Genomic DNA, 16,219 nt, shown 5'->3' on the forward strand with positions numbered 1-16,219 from the left:
GCTTTTTTCTTTTTAGATTTGCTGTTTTACCCTAACCCTAACCCTATCACCGATAGAATTGTTTCAGAATCGTTTGTTTATGTAGTCGGCACTTAATGTATATCGGCTGAATGAACGTCAGTGATTGGTTGAAATTACAGAAATACGACAACTTTAACATGGAATAACTTAGGGATTTCTTTTTTTTTTAAGAAGACTAAGAGAAAAAGATGTTTTATATGACACATTCTACCAGTGTTCCAAGTTTCAAAGTGTTTCGTTAATGAAAAATGTGGCCCCCGTTTTAAAAAAGATCCCAATATTCTATCACATGACATTTAAAATCATGTAACTGCTTTCTACTTCTGCATTCCTTCAGTCAACATTCTCTCTCTCTCTCTATCTCTCTCTCTCTCTCTCTCTCTCCCTCCCTCCCTCTAATTACACAAAAGCGTATGTGTTAAGTGAGGGAATTTAAAAAATTAAAAAGTATGTAAACTAACTACACTTTTCACTGTCCAACTATTTGCATAACTATTAATATATCTGCAGACTCAACTACCTACCTTCCTACTTACCTATATACCTACCTATATATCCATCTGTCTGACTGTATGTATGTATGTATGTTTCCATGTATGTATGTCTGCTTGCTTGTCTGTCTGTCAGTGTAAGTAACCATCATATTACACTTTAATTTAACTATCTATCACTATATTTTTTTAAACCATAAATTTATAGATTTCCACCACATTGTTTCACTATGTTAAACATTTTGATTGTGCCCGTGTTTTTAACACACAAATGCAGAATAATATAGACCTCTCTCTCTCTCTCTCTCATGTTTTCCTTTTCATTTTTTCACTGATTCAATTATTCCCATTTTATTTATTTATTTCTCTCCCTTTTTCCCCTTCTTCTCTCTCTGTATGTACATTTGAGATAACTTCCCTTGATGACAAGTGTAACACAGATTAAACAGACAGGAATACAGGAATATTATAATTATTATTAAGGTGGTGAGCTGACAGAATTGCTAGCATGCCAGGCAATATGCGTAGCAGCATTTCATCCATCTGTACATTCTGAGTTCAAATTCTACCAAGGTTGGCTTTACCTTTCATCCCTACGGGGTCAATAAAATAAGTACCAGTTGAGCACTGGGGTCAATCTAATTGATTCACCCCTTCCCCTGAAAATGCTGGCCTTGTGTCAAAATTTGAAACCATTATTATTATTATTATTAAAGTAGCAAGCTGGTACAATTGTTGGCACACCACACAAAATGCTTAGTGGCATTTCTTCTAGCTCTTTATATTCTGAGTTCAAATTCTGTTATGGTCAATTTTGCCTTTCATCCTTTCAGAGTCAATAAAATAAAGAACCAGTCAAGTACTGAATTCAATATAATTCACTTGTCCCCTCCCCTCAGAAATATGCCAGTCTTACGCTAACATTAGAAACAATTATTGCTGTTGTTGCTGTTGTTTTCATTCACTCAGCATTTCATTGTTGTTCTGCCAGTATTAGATTGCTAAATATCAATTTGCATACTTCAAACTTTGCTATCTAGCTCATTTCTTATAGCCTTTGTTGTGATTAACCTTTATAAAAGTTAATCTGGATGCTAAAGAACCTTTCCTTTTTAGACAACCTATCTGTCATGAAATGAATCAATCAATTACTTATTTTCCTGATTTTAGAAATTCATCAATAGGTAATTTGTCTTATTAACTAGTCTTTCCATGTAAAAAGAATTCTTATAATTCTGTGATTTCCCAGAAAGAATTGCCACCATGACAATCAGTAACAATAACAGCAGCACCAATGAGGAAGTCTCCACACAGTTGTTTAACCTGCGAGAATTAGCAATAAAATCTTCCTCAAATCACACCCTATCATCAGAAAAAGAAGAGAGAAAGAAACAACAGATATTGCTTCAGATATACAAAATGGATAGATATACAAAATGGATAGACCACAGCTGGAATGTCTGCCTGATCAGCAGTTGCAATAAAATGAAGTACTTAATGAAGTAGCCAAGTGACCTACCTGTTTTCTTATCCAGTTTGTTGTTGATGAAGTCAAATACATTTGTAGGCTCAATCTTGTTATAAGCTGCTTTGTTCTTCTTCTCCAGGGACTTCTTTGCTTTCTCATTGTTCAGCACATTAAATAGGTTTTTATTAGATGCTTCCTCTTTCAGTTTCATCACTGTGTCAAGTGACTTGCCTGAATGTCAAATATATAAAATAATAACAATAATAATAATAATAATAATAATAATAATAATAATAATAATAACAATAAAAGAAGAATAAGAGGAATAATGGTTTCAAATTTTGGCACACAGCCAGCAGTTTTTGAAGGGAGGGAACTAGTCAATTACATCGACCCCAGTACTCAATAGGTACTTATTTTATCAACCCCAAAAGGATGAAAGATAAAGCTAACCTCAGTAGATTCTGAGATAAGAATGAAGAATTGGAGGAAATGATGCTATGCATTTTGTCCACCATGCTAACAGTTCTGCCAGTTCACCACCTTAATAATTACAATAATAATATTAAGTCCATATAAATTTTCTCACAAGACATCCAGATGGCATTTGGTAGAGAGAAATGTACTGTTACTGAACTGAGGATAGGGCAAAATGTAGACAGCAGTGGAGTATAACTACCAGATGATGAGTGGATAAGAGAAGTGAATGGAGAGAGTAACAAGTATCTTGGTGTTTTACAAATAGGTCAGATGATGAACACCAAGATGAAGGAGAAAACTGCTTCTGAATATATCAGGAGAGTTAAAAAGTTATGCATATCTAAGCAAATGGTGGGAACCTGATTAGAAGCATCAATACATAGACTGTAACACAGGAATTGTGGAATGGACTAAGAAAGAATTTGTCAACATGGATAGAAAAACTAGGAAAGTAATGGCTATGCATGGGTGCCTTCCCACTGGAAGTAACATAGCAAAGCTATACTTACCTAAGAAGGAAGGTGGAAGAGGTCTGAGTGAGAAGGTGATCAGTGACAATGATGAGACCCTCGAGGAGTATAATATGTGGACTTAAAGAGAAAAGATCGTCAACAGGAAAAAGAAAATCCTACACAGAGTTTTTTCAACAAACTGATGGAAATTCTGGAAATGGTTAAGACATGTTTTTTTGCAGAAGGAGTCATGTTCTGGTCTATACCTACAGACCAGAATATTGTGAAGACAGAGGATGAAAAAGTCAGTAAATACCAAGACCTTGGATTGGAAGTGAAAAGAATTCATAGAGCCTCAAAAGTGAGTGTAGAACTTATTGTGCTTGGTGCTCTTGGGACTATCTCAAAGAGAACAATACTCTGGTATCAAAGCTGCAAATACCGAACTTCATAAGAAGTATTCAGATGGCAGCAATGCTTGCGACAGCTCATGTGTTGAGAAAGGTTTTGCATCTCTAAGCTGCAGGAGGGAGATGAGACATGGAATAAGTGAATCAGCAGCAGCAGCGGCAGTGATGGGGGCAGAGGTGGTAGCGGCAGTGGCAGAGGAGGATTCTAACATAGGCACAAGGCTAGAAATTTAGGGTGAATGTAGTCATTGAAATCAATCCCAATATTTGAATGATATGCAACTCTTCAAGCTAAGAAAGATGAAGGGTAAAGACAGGATTTAAACTCAGAATGTAAAGAACTTGATTAAAGATCTTTTGTACTTGTGATCATAATAATTATTTCTAACAGCAAAGGACCACAAGTTTTATCGGAAGGAATACAGATGAATATATCAACCCCCAAAGCTTGACTGGTACTTTTTTTATCAACCTGAGAAAGATGACAAGCAAAGTTTATTTTACTGAAATTTTTAATGTGGTGTCATTATAATATCATGTGGTATACTGTGGGTATGAAATATTAGAATAACACGCAAACTACCAGCTGGCAAGACTTCGATGGGGATTGGTTCTATCTTCCCTTCGTTGTTTCTTCCAAGACCTTGACCAGTGATATAACCCATCTTGGCCATCAAATGAGAACCAATTCCCTGAATGATAAAATGAAAATAAAATTAAATTAAATTAAACTGAAAAAGAAACTTTAATTATTTATGGAAATAAAATACATGAAAACAGTTTTAAAATGCATCTCCTTTCATATTTATATGAATATAATGTAATTGCTAGAGATAGAGAAAGGGATTCACAAACAACTTCACAAGCTCAAAAATTAATAAAAAATTTTGTCACTTTTCAATATCTTCATCGAGTCAAAGATAACCATCTTGACAAAAGACAACATAACTGACTGGAAGGTTCATGGTTCATTTCAATTACTATTATGGTTATGACTAAGGCAATTAGCTCTAAACTACCTAATCCAGTAAGCTGGAAATATATGTTGTCATTCCCATGCCGGGGGCACATAAAAAGCACCATCTGATCATGGCCAATGCCAGTGCCACCTTGATTAGTTTCCGTGCCGGTGGCATGTAAAAAGCACCCACTACACTCATGGAGTGGTTGGCGTTAGGAAGGGCATCCATCTGTAGAAACACTGCCAGATCAGACTGGACCCTGGTGCAGCCACCTGGCTTCCCAGACCCCAGTTGAACCGTCCAACCCATGCTAGCATGGAAAACAGACGTTAAATGACGATGATGATGATGATGATTACTTTCGCAAGTAGAGGTCAGAATACCAATAAAGGGGCATCCACATGGTTGAAAAACCAGTTAGAAATAGCAGCCAAATCTCACTCAAATTAGATTTTGTCATCTTGAAAAGAAGTGGCACATTAGAAATGTTGTAGTTCCAGTTACATATAGCAGAAAAAGACGGATAATCATTGTTGGAATGCCACTGATCATAACCCTAAAGGACCATGGCTAAACTGGAACTAAACAACATCAAACACAACGTAGTTGTATCATGTTAGGTACCATGGTCACATACTCACAGGCATGAAGATAAAGATGACAGCAACAGAACTTGGTACTTCTTACATTCAACCTCTGTAACTGCTGGTCATGGAAGGATGCTGCCATTTTACACTACCTCATGAGAAATATAGTCTTCAAAAAGGAATATTTTGTAGAAGACTTGCAGTGAAATAAGATCATGCATATATCTTTCATATTGTATATCAGACACCTTAGGTAAGTGTTTCTACTATAACCCCAGGCTGCCCTGTGAGGGTATTTGATAGATTAAAAATGAAAGAAACTAACTGCATACACACACTACACACACACAGACACACACACACACACACATGTATTGTATGTATGAGTGTGTATGTGTGTGTGTGCGTGCGTGCGTGTGTGTGTGAATGCTTTTAGAACTACATAGAGTTATGCCTATGGCCAGCTCAGCTACTAACAGTTATATGTCTGTGACTGCTAATGGTGAAGTTTATTAACATTTCCTGTAAATGAAAACACCCACTATCTCTAATCTTGAATTCCTCAGGAATAAATATTCTTTACCTGAAAAACAGGTAAGGGTTGGTAACAAAAAGTGCATCTGGTTGTAAAAATCCTGCTTCAATATTTACTTCCATCTCAGCCATGCTAGCATGGAAAGCAGACACTGAACAAAATGAACAAACACTATTGATAAAGGTTACCTTATTAATTATAGCATACCTTGTGATGTATTTTATTACTGAGTATTTACCAAGACACCTGTTTCTGCCTCTCTGTCTCTCTGTCACACTCTAATCTTTCATCATCTGACAAAAGATCACCTCCTCTAATACCCACTCCCCTCTCAAAATTCCTTGCCTTACAAGTTACTTGGTGACCCTGCCAGTGCTGGTGCCACTTAAAAAGCATCCAGTTCACACTGTGAAGTGGTTGGCATTTAGAAGGGCATCCAGCTGTAAAAACCATGCTGATACCATATAAAAAGTACTCAGTTCACTCTATGGGATATTAGGAAGGACATCCAGCTGTAAAAACCATGCCAAAACATATACAGTAGCCTGGTATAGTGTTTTACGTGGCCAGCTCCTGTCAAACTGTCCAACCTATGCAAACACGGAAGATGGACGATAAATGGCAACGGTGATGATAATGATGATGATGATGATATCATCATCATTTCTATTTCTACTTTACCATACCTGCATGGGTGGTACAGATCCTCTCTAGCACAGTGTTTCACCATTTGTTCCTTTTATTTATCATATTTTTTATGAAGTTCAACATCTGAGATTAGATTTCACTGCTTCTATTCAAATTTTCCTTGTTCTTCCTCTTCCATGGTTACATTGAACTTGAATCTTCTAGTATTTCTTATGTATTCCAAGGCCCCCATTGGTCAAGACTGACCAGGTATCTTTACCCAGGGAAGTTCCAATCCCAATCCAATGTGCAGTTATGAGTAAGTTAGTTTCTATTTTTCTTTTTCTTTGTTAAAGACTAATATTTGTCTATGCTGCAAGTCTCTTCTCTTCACCACCAAAGTTGTCCAAGGGAAAGGCATCAGTGTTAGACTCAGAACATAAAGTATCAGCACAAATACAACCAAACTACCACCCTAAACTGATACTTTATCTCACACAGAATATGAGTATCTGTCTGGACAACAATGTGTCTAACATCTTAACAACTCACCCATATATTGTATGTGTGTCTAGGTGTGGTGGTATATTTGAGAAAATTTATTTTCATTCTCTTCTTTCCCATTTTCTTTTGTATGTAGGTATCATCTTATTCTCTAACTTCACCACAATGCTGATTCTCTGAGTTTTACTATTCTAACCTTCTTCATTCAGCATATTGAAAGTTCTGTATTCCTAACCAGTTCATTACCCTTCTCTCTGATTCTTTCTATCACTATCTATTTCTCTTTCTAATTTTTTTATCCCTCATTTTGATTTCTTTATATCATTCACATATATATATATATATACATATATACACATACACACTGTGTGTGTGTGTGTGTGTGTGTGTGTGTGTGTGTGTGTGTGTGTTTGTTTGTTTTTTCAGGGAGGGGTGGAGGGGTTGGATTGGTGGGGGGAGGAGATGAAGAGGAATAAAATAGATGCCCCTCACATATTATAATTCTCTTTCACTCTCTCTTTTACTCTGTCTTTTACTTGTTTTACAGCAACAAAGTAATAGCTTCAGTTGGAGATTTGATCAATGTAGATCTATGCTGACTATGACATAACAATATAAGCTTAAGCAGCAAGACCAACTTTTGTGGATACGGGTTCAAATTTGGTCCCAGTCAAATGTAATTTCTCTCATCTTCCCAAGAAATTGGTTACAAATGATGTTGCCATCAGTCAACAATGTAATGAGAAAGGAGAATCTACTGCCTGGAACAAATTACAAATAAAACTGTTTTCCGTCAAATTGATTCCATCACATCTGCAGAGCTGCCACACTTGTGCAGAGAGAAAGAACTCTTCAGTATTCTCAAAACCCAGATGCTTTATGGGATCTATAGTACCATCAACAAGAAGCCACTTTGTGTGGAAAACAACAAATACACCAAATAGTTTTCAAGACCATTTGTCAAGAAAACCAAAAATGGTGAAGATGGTTATCTCTCTTCCAGAACACCACCAGAAAATGTAGACTTGCAAATCTTGATTGGACAACATAAAATTGACAACAAATTGATAATTCCTTACTGCACACTTCTGACTGAGACACATCAATATTGAGTTCTGCGTTTCAATAAAGTCCATAAAATATGGCTGTGAATATCATCAAGAGTTCTAATGCTGCAATGTTTGTTCTGATGCATTAAAATTCCAGCAAGATTAAAGAAAGACAATACATCAGTGGCTATGAGGCTTTTTTAGTATGTTTTAATCCTTTTTGTTTATGAAGATACCCTAATATTCAATAAGCTGCTGTCCACTCAGAAAATGGCCAGTAGTTTTACTTCAGTCAAGTAACTGAGGCACTGCAAGTGCTAAGTCTAAGGCTAAAGGCAGCGAACTGGCAGAAATGTTAGCATGCCAGGCGAAATGCTTATCAGTATTTCGTCTGCTGTTACATTCTGAGTTCAAATTCTGCCGAGGTCGACTTTACCTTTCATCCTTTCAGGGTCAATAAATTAAGTACCAGATACGCACTGGGGTCGATGTAATCGACTTAATCCCTTTGTCTGTCCTTGTTTGTCCCCTCTATGTTTAGCCCCTTGTGGGCAATAAAGAAATAAGTGCTAAGTCTAAAGGGCACAACACTTACAGCCCTTATTCAAGCTGTGCTAGTATGACCCCTTTTCAAAAACTTTGCTGTACCATCAGGTTCTGTCCTACTATACATACAACAGCAAGCAATGAAGATGAAAAATTTAAGGTGCTTCTGCTGGAAACCAACTTTACATAAATTTTGACAGTGTCATTGGTACTTTACATGCCACTCAACATGAATGCTTATTTCTACAATTTTTTCCATAAAGTGGGAGGTTCAAGTCCATTTCAAGGTCTAGGAATAATCAATGACAAAATTTGCACCACCTGTAAAGACATACTTTACATAAGAATTGCTGAAGAATGAAACCCAGTAGGAAGTAACATAATCAGAAACTTCTGTATTTCAAATAGCCAAGAATCACAGGGTCCTTTTTGCTATGCAACTTAAATGTTGTGAAGCATCCAATCCACTTCAACTTTCACTTAAGTATCATGATGACCTTATAAAAGATTACAACTATCAAGCTCAGCAGGCATACTCTGGAATGGAAATCAGGTAGCTAAATAAAATCAACAATGCAGCCCTCATTGACAAGATTGAGGATATAAATAGACAAGAACATCAAAAATACAGCTTCTTTCTAACTGCACTGAATTCAGTAATCTAGCAATAGAAATTTTGGAAAAGGGCATAAAAAAATATTGACATATTAACAGCATATGCTAATGACAGTGATCCTAAATATACTGCAGACTAAAAGGTTGTCTATTCTGTTATTTTTTAGAGGGTTCAACAACTGGAAAGTATTACTGATCAGTTTCCTGTTCATCAACATAAAGGCACAGCTATTACAATTATTTCTTTAGATATTACTTCCACACTTGTCCCTAAAAACCATACAATTCAGAAACTGAACATGAAACATTATGTACTATATTTTCAAGGATATAGTCATACATACAAATCGATAGACAATATTGTAAATCAGAAAGAAATGGTTCAGAATCCAGCAGAAATTTAAAATGTATTAGAACTCTCAAATCTACTATTAAACAGACACCAGCTAAAAGAAAGGATCCCCAATAATTGTACTGTGTAATTTTCAAGTCAGTGCAGCTATGCAAAAATGTAAGAGAAATGATTAAGAAGCTTATGCCCCATGTGATCAAGTTAATTAATCTCACAGGGTGCACCAAAACAGAGGATGCAAATATTCCCAGAATTCCACAGACACCAACAGGTGTGCCTTTTTGCTCTAGGATACTTCAGTTTCCAGAACATCTAGGTTCTACCACATCAAATCAATAGATCCCAATACAGAACGCTCAAGAGAGGGAAGCATCTATATCATCATCATCATCATCATTTAATGTCCGTTTTCCATGCTGGCATGAGTTGGTTTGACTGGAGACTGGCAAACCAGGCGACCATACCAAGCTCCAATCTGATCTGACAATATTTCTATAGCTGGAGACCCTTCCTAACACCAACCACTCCAAGACTGTAGTGGATGCTTTTTACGTGCCACCAGCATGGTAGCCAGTCAGGTGGCACTGGCATCGGCCATGTTTGAATGGTACTTTTTACGTACCACCAGCACAGGAGCCAGTCGGGGCAGGGGTGGGGGAGGAGCTGGCATTGACCACGCTCGGATAGTGCTTTTTACGTGCCACCGGCACGGGGAGCCATTCAGGCAGTTCTGGCAGTGACCCACGCATGAATGAATGGTGCTTATTGTGTGCTACCAGCACTGGTAATGGCCACAACTACAATTTCCATTTGATTGTGATTTGATTTGATTTTAATTTACTTAACCCAATAGGTCTCCTCAAGCACGGAATGTCACCTGACAATTCAAAGGTACTTTTTAAATGGGCTGGTTATGCGACACTGGTGTAGGCTACGGCTGTGATCTCACTTTCCTTGCTGGGTTTTCTCAATCACAGCATATCTCCAGAGGTCTCGGTCTTTTGTCATTGCCTCTATGAGGTCCAATGTTCGAAGGTCATGCTTCACCACCTCATCCCATGTCTTCCTGGGTCTCCCTCTTCCACGGGTTCCTTCCACTGTTAGGGAGTGATACTTCTTCACACAGCTCTCCTCATCCATAAGCATCACATGACCATACCAGCACAGTCATCTCTCTTGCACACCACATCTGATGCTTCTTATGTTCAACATTTCTCTCAAGGTGCTTGCATTCTGTTGTGTGTGCACACTGACATTACACATCCGGTGGATCATATTAGCTTCATTTCTTTCATGTGTATGCATGTCTTCAGCAGTCACGGCCCATGTTTCACTGCCATGTAGCATGGCAGTTCACACACATGCATCATGCAATCTACCTTTCACTCTGAGTGAGAGGCCCTTTGTCACCAGCAGAGGGAGGAGCTTACTGAACTTTGCCCAGGCTATTCTTATTCTAGTGATAATGCTCTCTGAGCATCCAACCCCACTACAGACTTGATCACCTAGGTAGCAGAAGCTATCAATTACTTCTAGTTTCTTCCCCTGGCATGTGATGGGATCAGTTTTCTGAGCATCTGTGGTGTTTACTGCCCCTGTGCATCTGCCACACACAAAAGCTATCTTCCCAGTTAACTTCCTTTGATGTTGCTGCACCTTTTATGCATCCATATCTTACACTGGGTACATCTTATGGAGTTTCTACCTACACCTTTTCTACAGATCAAGCAGGGCCATCTACTTGAAGGGGTTTGTGATGTGTTCGCCTTCCTACTTACTAGAACTTTGGTTTTTACAACTAATTGTTTATTTATGTCCCTATTGATTAAATGAAAAGCATTGTATATCCTGAGGTGCTGATATGACAATGTTCAAAATTGCTAAGGCTATGACAGGTAGAGATCTAATAACACATAAACAACTCTTCACATACTTTGTTACTGTATGCATTGCAGTTCCAACATGTAAGTTTCCTCTGACATGTGAGGTTCCTCTGAACATTCCACTTTCCACACCATTATAAGAATGATTTTATTTCTGCACATTTTACTTCTTGATAATTCTGTTCCTTCCCACTATTCAAATTATTTTAAGAGTCAAAGAATATCAGGAATGTTTTCTTATATCTTCTTAATTTGCTTGAATTAGATATATATTCTACATACAGTTAAATTACACTGTGTAATTGTCCTTGGGTAGCAACTGTTATTTCATATTTGCTTACCCTTAGAAAGTATGAAAAATGGTTATATTTCCTTCAAATTTTGCTTTTCTTACATTTATTTCCCCACTACTCCTGCTCATGACCAGAAATGCACATATTGTCAGCCATTAAGGGACATGCTCAAGTTGTTAAGGTCAAGCAACTGACAAGCAAATCTGTGGTATTGAGCAGAATATTTGTTAAGATATTTCTGCTTCAGCAACTCATCACTGAATCTGTCTGAGGTACAATGGAAAATGGGTCAGTTTCAAAGCATTGATGTCCAGGTCAAGGTTTGAAGGGAATAGTAGTCATTTCTTTTGATTTCTAGATAGAAGCAAATAGGAAATAACACTTAACAACCAAAAATTTAAAAAATTAAAAATAAATTCTTTGTTACATAGTGTTATGAAAATCACTATTATTACAGAGTGCAAATTGGTAGTGCAATGCATTAGTCTCACCTTCTCTAAGAAGGCAATGTCATATATTCTGCTAGTGTGTGTGTGTGTGTGTGTGTGTGTGTGTGTGTGTGTGTGTGTGTGTGTGTGTGTGTGTGTGCACATGTGTGTGTTTGTGTGTGTGTGTGTGTTTGTGAGTGTGTGTGTGTGTGTGTGCATGTGTGTTTGTGCGTGCATGCATGTGAGCATGTGTTTGTGTGTGTTTTGGGATTTTTGTTTGTCCCCCATTACCACTTAAAAACCAGTCTTGGTGTATTCAGCATGGTTGCAGTCTAATGATTGAAACAAGTTAAAGATAAAATACACACTAACTAACCACATACATACAAATCAAAGCCAATGAGAGACACTTAGAATAGCATGACTCTGGTTGCAACATTCCTAAGAAACAGATGAGATTGTCATAGTTGGAAAGCCATTGATCATAGGTCTGCTTAATCAGAGCTGACCTAAAACCATATAACACCTAAAGATATATATATGCATAAAATACCTTTGTATGTGTTTCCCATTCTCCTAATGCCACTGTTGTTTTTGGAGCTATATACATCAAAGAACCAGTAGGTTGACTATCATAATGATCATCATCGTCATCTTGCTCTGTGTCAGATTCACAAGGGGATTCTTCATCTGTAACAGCTTTTGAACAATACAAATATATCAAAACATTTTATTTTGAGAGATAAACAAAATAGACAGATAAACACATAGCAATAAGAAGAACATCCAAACATAGAAACCAAACCAAAATGAAATGAATGAGCACCAGTCTATAAGAAGAGCAGCAGCTCCCAATCAGAAACGGCTTGGACCTTGAAGACCCATACAAATGTTTGTCCCTTATAAATATGAATTTACTTTTATATTAGATAGAATGAAACATTGTGCCCACAGCCCTTTAAAGGCATCCTATTCTGATAAACAGAAGTTTATATACACACTGATGTTTCATAAGTTGTTTAGCCCCAGGTCAAAAATGATTGAGTAGACTCATGATCTGTGATCATCTAGTCTCTTTAGAGATATCTAGAAGTCGTTATCTAATGTGTTATTTCTCAACTACTACAAAAAGATGCTTGATAAACATGAGCAATGATGATAAACATAAGCAGAGACTGAATTCCAGAAAAATTCACTTCTGGAAAGACCAAACAGAGTGTTTAATATGTAGTCAGAGAAAGGGTAAGACACAGTGGAATGTGATGGGAAGAGGTGAGGAAGAAGTATCAAATATACGTGGGCAGAACTCGTACAGAAATTCAAATGAAGAGACTTGTATCATAGAAGACCTAATATCTGAAGCATACTTGGCAGCTACAGCATCCTTATTAGTCACAAGTAATGTTAAATATGAACATATTCTAAATACTGAGGGATTTTGAGTGGTTAGATATTAATAATTATTAACTGTAAACACATCCTAAACACTGATTAGCTCTGACTTTGTGATGAGAGATAAATCTTCCTGCCTTAAGCAACTTTCCCAGATAATTAGGTACCTCTGTCACTCTTGATGTTTTTGTGGTCTGAGATGTGCATAATTATAATGTACTGTGCAAGTAAACAACACTTACTGTGGATTTTAACACAAGACCTATAAGCTTGTAGTCAAGTATGATATCCATTCAACCAGTTTGCTCCTACTATTAGTTGGATAACTATTAATGAATCTCAAAAATGTCCCTCTCAGACATTATACTCCAGAAACTGTTTGTATACTTATTTCAACTTGCAAACTTTCTATCTCTATAACACTTTATCCACTCTACAGAAACATGTATGTGTCCCATTCTCAAGAATGACAATCTCCTCTCTTACACAACTAACTGCCATTTACCATTTTCGCATCAAACAATTCAAAGATGAAAGAAACAGTTGTAAACAATAACTTTATTCAACACCTTGAGTTTTCCTCCTTCTCAATGACCATCACATGGTTTCAGTAAGACCTCCAGAATATTTTCTCTCCTACACTAATAACCTCTCATTCTCATGAACTTCAATTAGGCCTATCCAACAGATTGTAAGAATAAACTAACTGAGTGGGTATAGTATTTGATTTCCAGTTTATAGTTTTTGAGTCACATTTGACATCATTTGACATTAGTATCTAGCATAAAAATCTCAACTAAGTTGCTTAGGTTCTATCCAGCTCTTGAAATAGCAAACAGGTCTCCATCAAATCTCAGCTAACTTTAAAAAAAGGACACATTAAATAATGTAATCTAGGTACACTATGTACAGAAAATAAACTGTCAGTCATGAGTGGAATTCTTTTAACCATAGGTTTGCTTGATCAGGATTGGTCTAAGGCTAAATAACAACAACAACAACTGAGTTTGATGAAATGTTATGATCTGTTATAAAATACTCACCAGCTGGCATTATTTCATCAGAACCAACAACAAGGACATCATTACGACCTTCAAAAGCCACAACAAAACGGCCATCTTCTTCAATTCCTTCAATCTTTACATTGCACCACAAGCCATCAGTGTAACGTGCCAGACATTTGCCACCTATCTGCAAAGAACTATTGATAAGAAATAATTATATATACACATCTAAATGTCATTTGCTTATAAACACTAAACCATCATCATACTTTGTATACAAATCTATATATATAAATATAATACATACTTACACAATATATATAATATATATGAAGAGAGAGAAGAGTGAGTTTAACCAATTATTTAACACTAGCAAAACCTGTAGAGTTTCCAGTGTTTGCATCAGTGAAAAAGGAAAACAGTAAAGTGGGAAGATGCAAGAAGAAATTGCGAAATGTGTGTGTGTGTATGTGTGTGTGTGTGTGTGTGTGTGTGTGTTTGTGTGTGTGTGTGCGTGCGTGCGTGCGCACACACACAAAATTAATTTAATGCCTATCACCAGTAGGATGCTTCAACTGGATCTGACAGGCCAGAATACTGTATCATGCTCCAGTGTCTGCTTCAACATGTTTTCTATGGCTGAATATACCTTCCTAATCCCAACACTTTACAGAGTGTACTCGGTACTTTAGGAGTTGTCATCAAGTGGTAGTGGAGAGAATAACACTAAACACAGGAAAAGGATTAGTGTCAGAAGTTATAGTAGATGGTGTAATAAGTCACACTCGAACAACGTCGGGTTATACTGCTAGTCTTAATATATAAAGCTGAAGTTGTGTGTCTGTGTGAAGCCTTTTTAAAAGTGTATAGAAATCCACATTTTCCACTTATTCGTAAAAATTTTTACATCAATGGAATTTTTTCGATGTGAACTTTCCAGTGCAGTAATTAGATTTTTTAAATTCCGTTTCATTTGTGTGATTTAAGGGAGATTTGGCTGTTGTTTCTAGCAACTTTTATATTTCTTCCCTTCTACCTGCACCAGCATTCTTACACATCGATCACGTACTCAACATATAATATAGAGAGTAAAAGAGGGAGAGAGAGAAAGTGATACATACAAAGTCATAGATTAAACTTTCCTCTTGGTATTTTTTATCTATTTTTCATAACATAGATACATAAAATCACACACAACCACACATACATGATCTGTGACAACATACACATAAACACATACACACATCAACATTATAGATATAAGATTTACTTTCTGTGTCTTTCTAATATAAACATGCGCACGCATTGCTATTTTATAACTGTCTTCCGTTCTCCCTTCCTCTCTTTCTCTCTCTTCATTACTCCCATTCTCTATTCCTTTCTCCCCCTCTCTCTCCCTTTTGCTTTCTCGCTATTCTCTCTCGCTCTCTTAAACGCATACACACGCAAGTACACACAATCATTCACTAAAATATAACTCATGTTCATCAATGTTTTGTAAATATACCACAATTTTCACTAGGGTGTTAGGGTTTTAGAGTTACGGTTAAGGTTAGGACCTAGGGTTTAGGGTTAGGGTTACGGTTAGGGTTAGGATTAGGGTTAGTGTTATGGTTATGGTTTTAGGGTCAGGGTTAGGATTTTAGGGTTAGGGTTAGTGTTAGGGTTAGGATTAGGGTTAGGACTGGGTAATCGTGCAGGTGTTAATCTGAAAAATTACAGAAATATAAAAACTACTGACACTGCCATCTATAATAACTTTTGTTGTTCTGTTTAATATATACATAGATTATGCCTCCACAGAAGAGAATTTGCTGGGGAAAGAAAGCAACCGGTTTAAAAAGACAGCAACAGACTGCAGCAATTCACCACATTCCAGAAGCTACTTTGAACATAATGCAAAATGGTGCATCAACATCTGCCCAATCTGATAGAATTCTGGCAAAACTGTGTAGCAACAGATCGCCAGCAATTGCTTCATCACAAATTGCCGTCCTAGCTCCTGCTAAAAGGGATTGCCCTGCTATGTATAATCAGGGCAGCACAAAAAGTTGCTTTGCACAAGCATTTCTATAGCCAATTAGACGGATGAAATTTACGTACACTTAATAATGTTATGC

At 36.9% G+C, this 16,219-nt stretch overlaps 1 protein-coding gene across 2 annotated transcripts in view; it reads right to left on the reverse strand.

Moving 5' to 3' along the window:
- Positions 1 to 16,219, reverse strand: part of LOC106868904 (zinc finger CCCH-type with G patch domain-containing protein) — a 267,874-nt gene that overhangs the window by 193,214 nt on the left and 58,441 nt on the right. For both annotated transcript variants that reach the window (XM_052966289.1, XM_052966290.1), the window contains exons 7-10: positions 14,139 to 14,296; positions 12,257 to 12,402; positions 3,906 to 4,014; positions 2,032 to 2,211 (exon numbers count right to left, since the gene is read on the reverse strand). In XM_052966289.1, the coding sequence (XP_052822249.1) occupies positions 2,032 to 2,211; positions 3,906 to 4,014; positions 12,257 to 12,402; positions 14,139 to 14,296 (593 nt within the window). The remainder of the gene's footprint in view (positions 1 to 2,031; positions 2,212 to 3,905; positions 4,015 to 12,256; positions 12,403 to 14,138; positions 14,297 to 16,219) is intronic.

The sequence above is a fragment of the Octopus bimaculoides genome, chromosome 3, assembly GCF_001194135.2.
Source record: "Octopus bimaculoides isolate UCB-OBI-ISO-001 chromosome 3, ASM119413v2, whole genome shotgun sequence".
Classification (NCBI taxonomy): domain Eukaryota; kingdom Metazoa; phylum Mollusca; class Cephalopoda; order Octopoda; family Octopodidae; genus Octopus; species Octopus bimaculoides.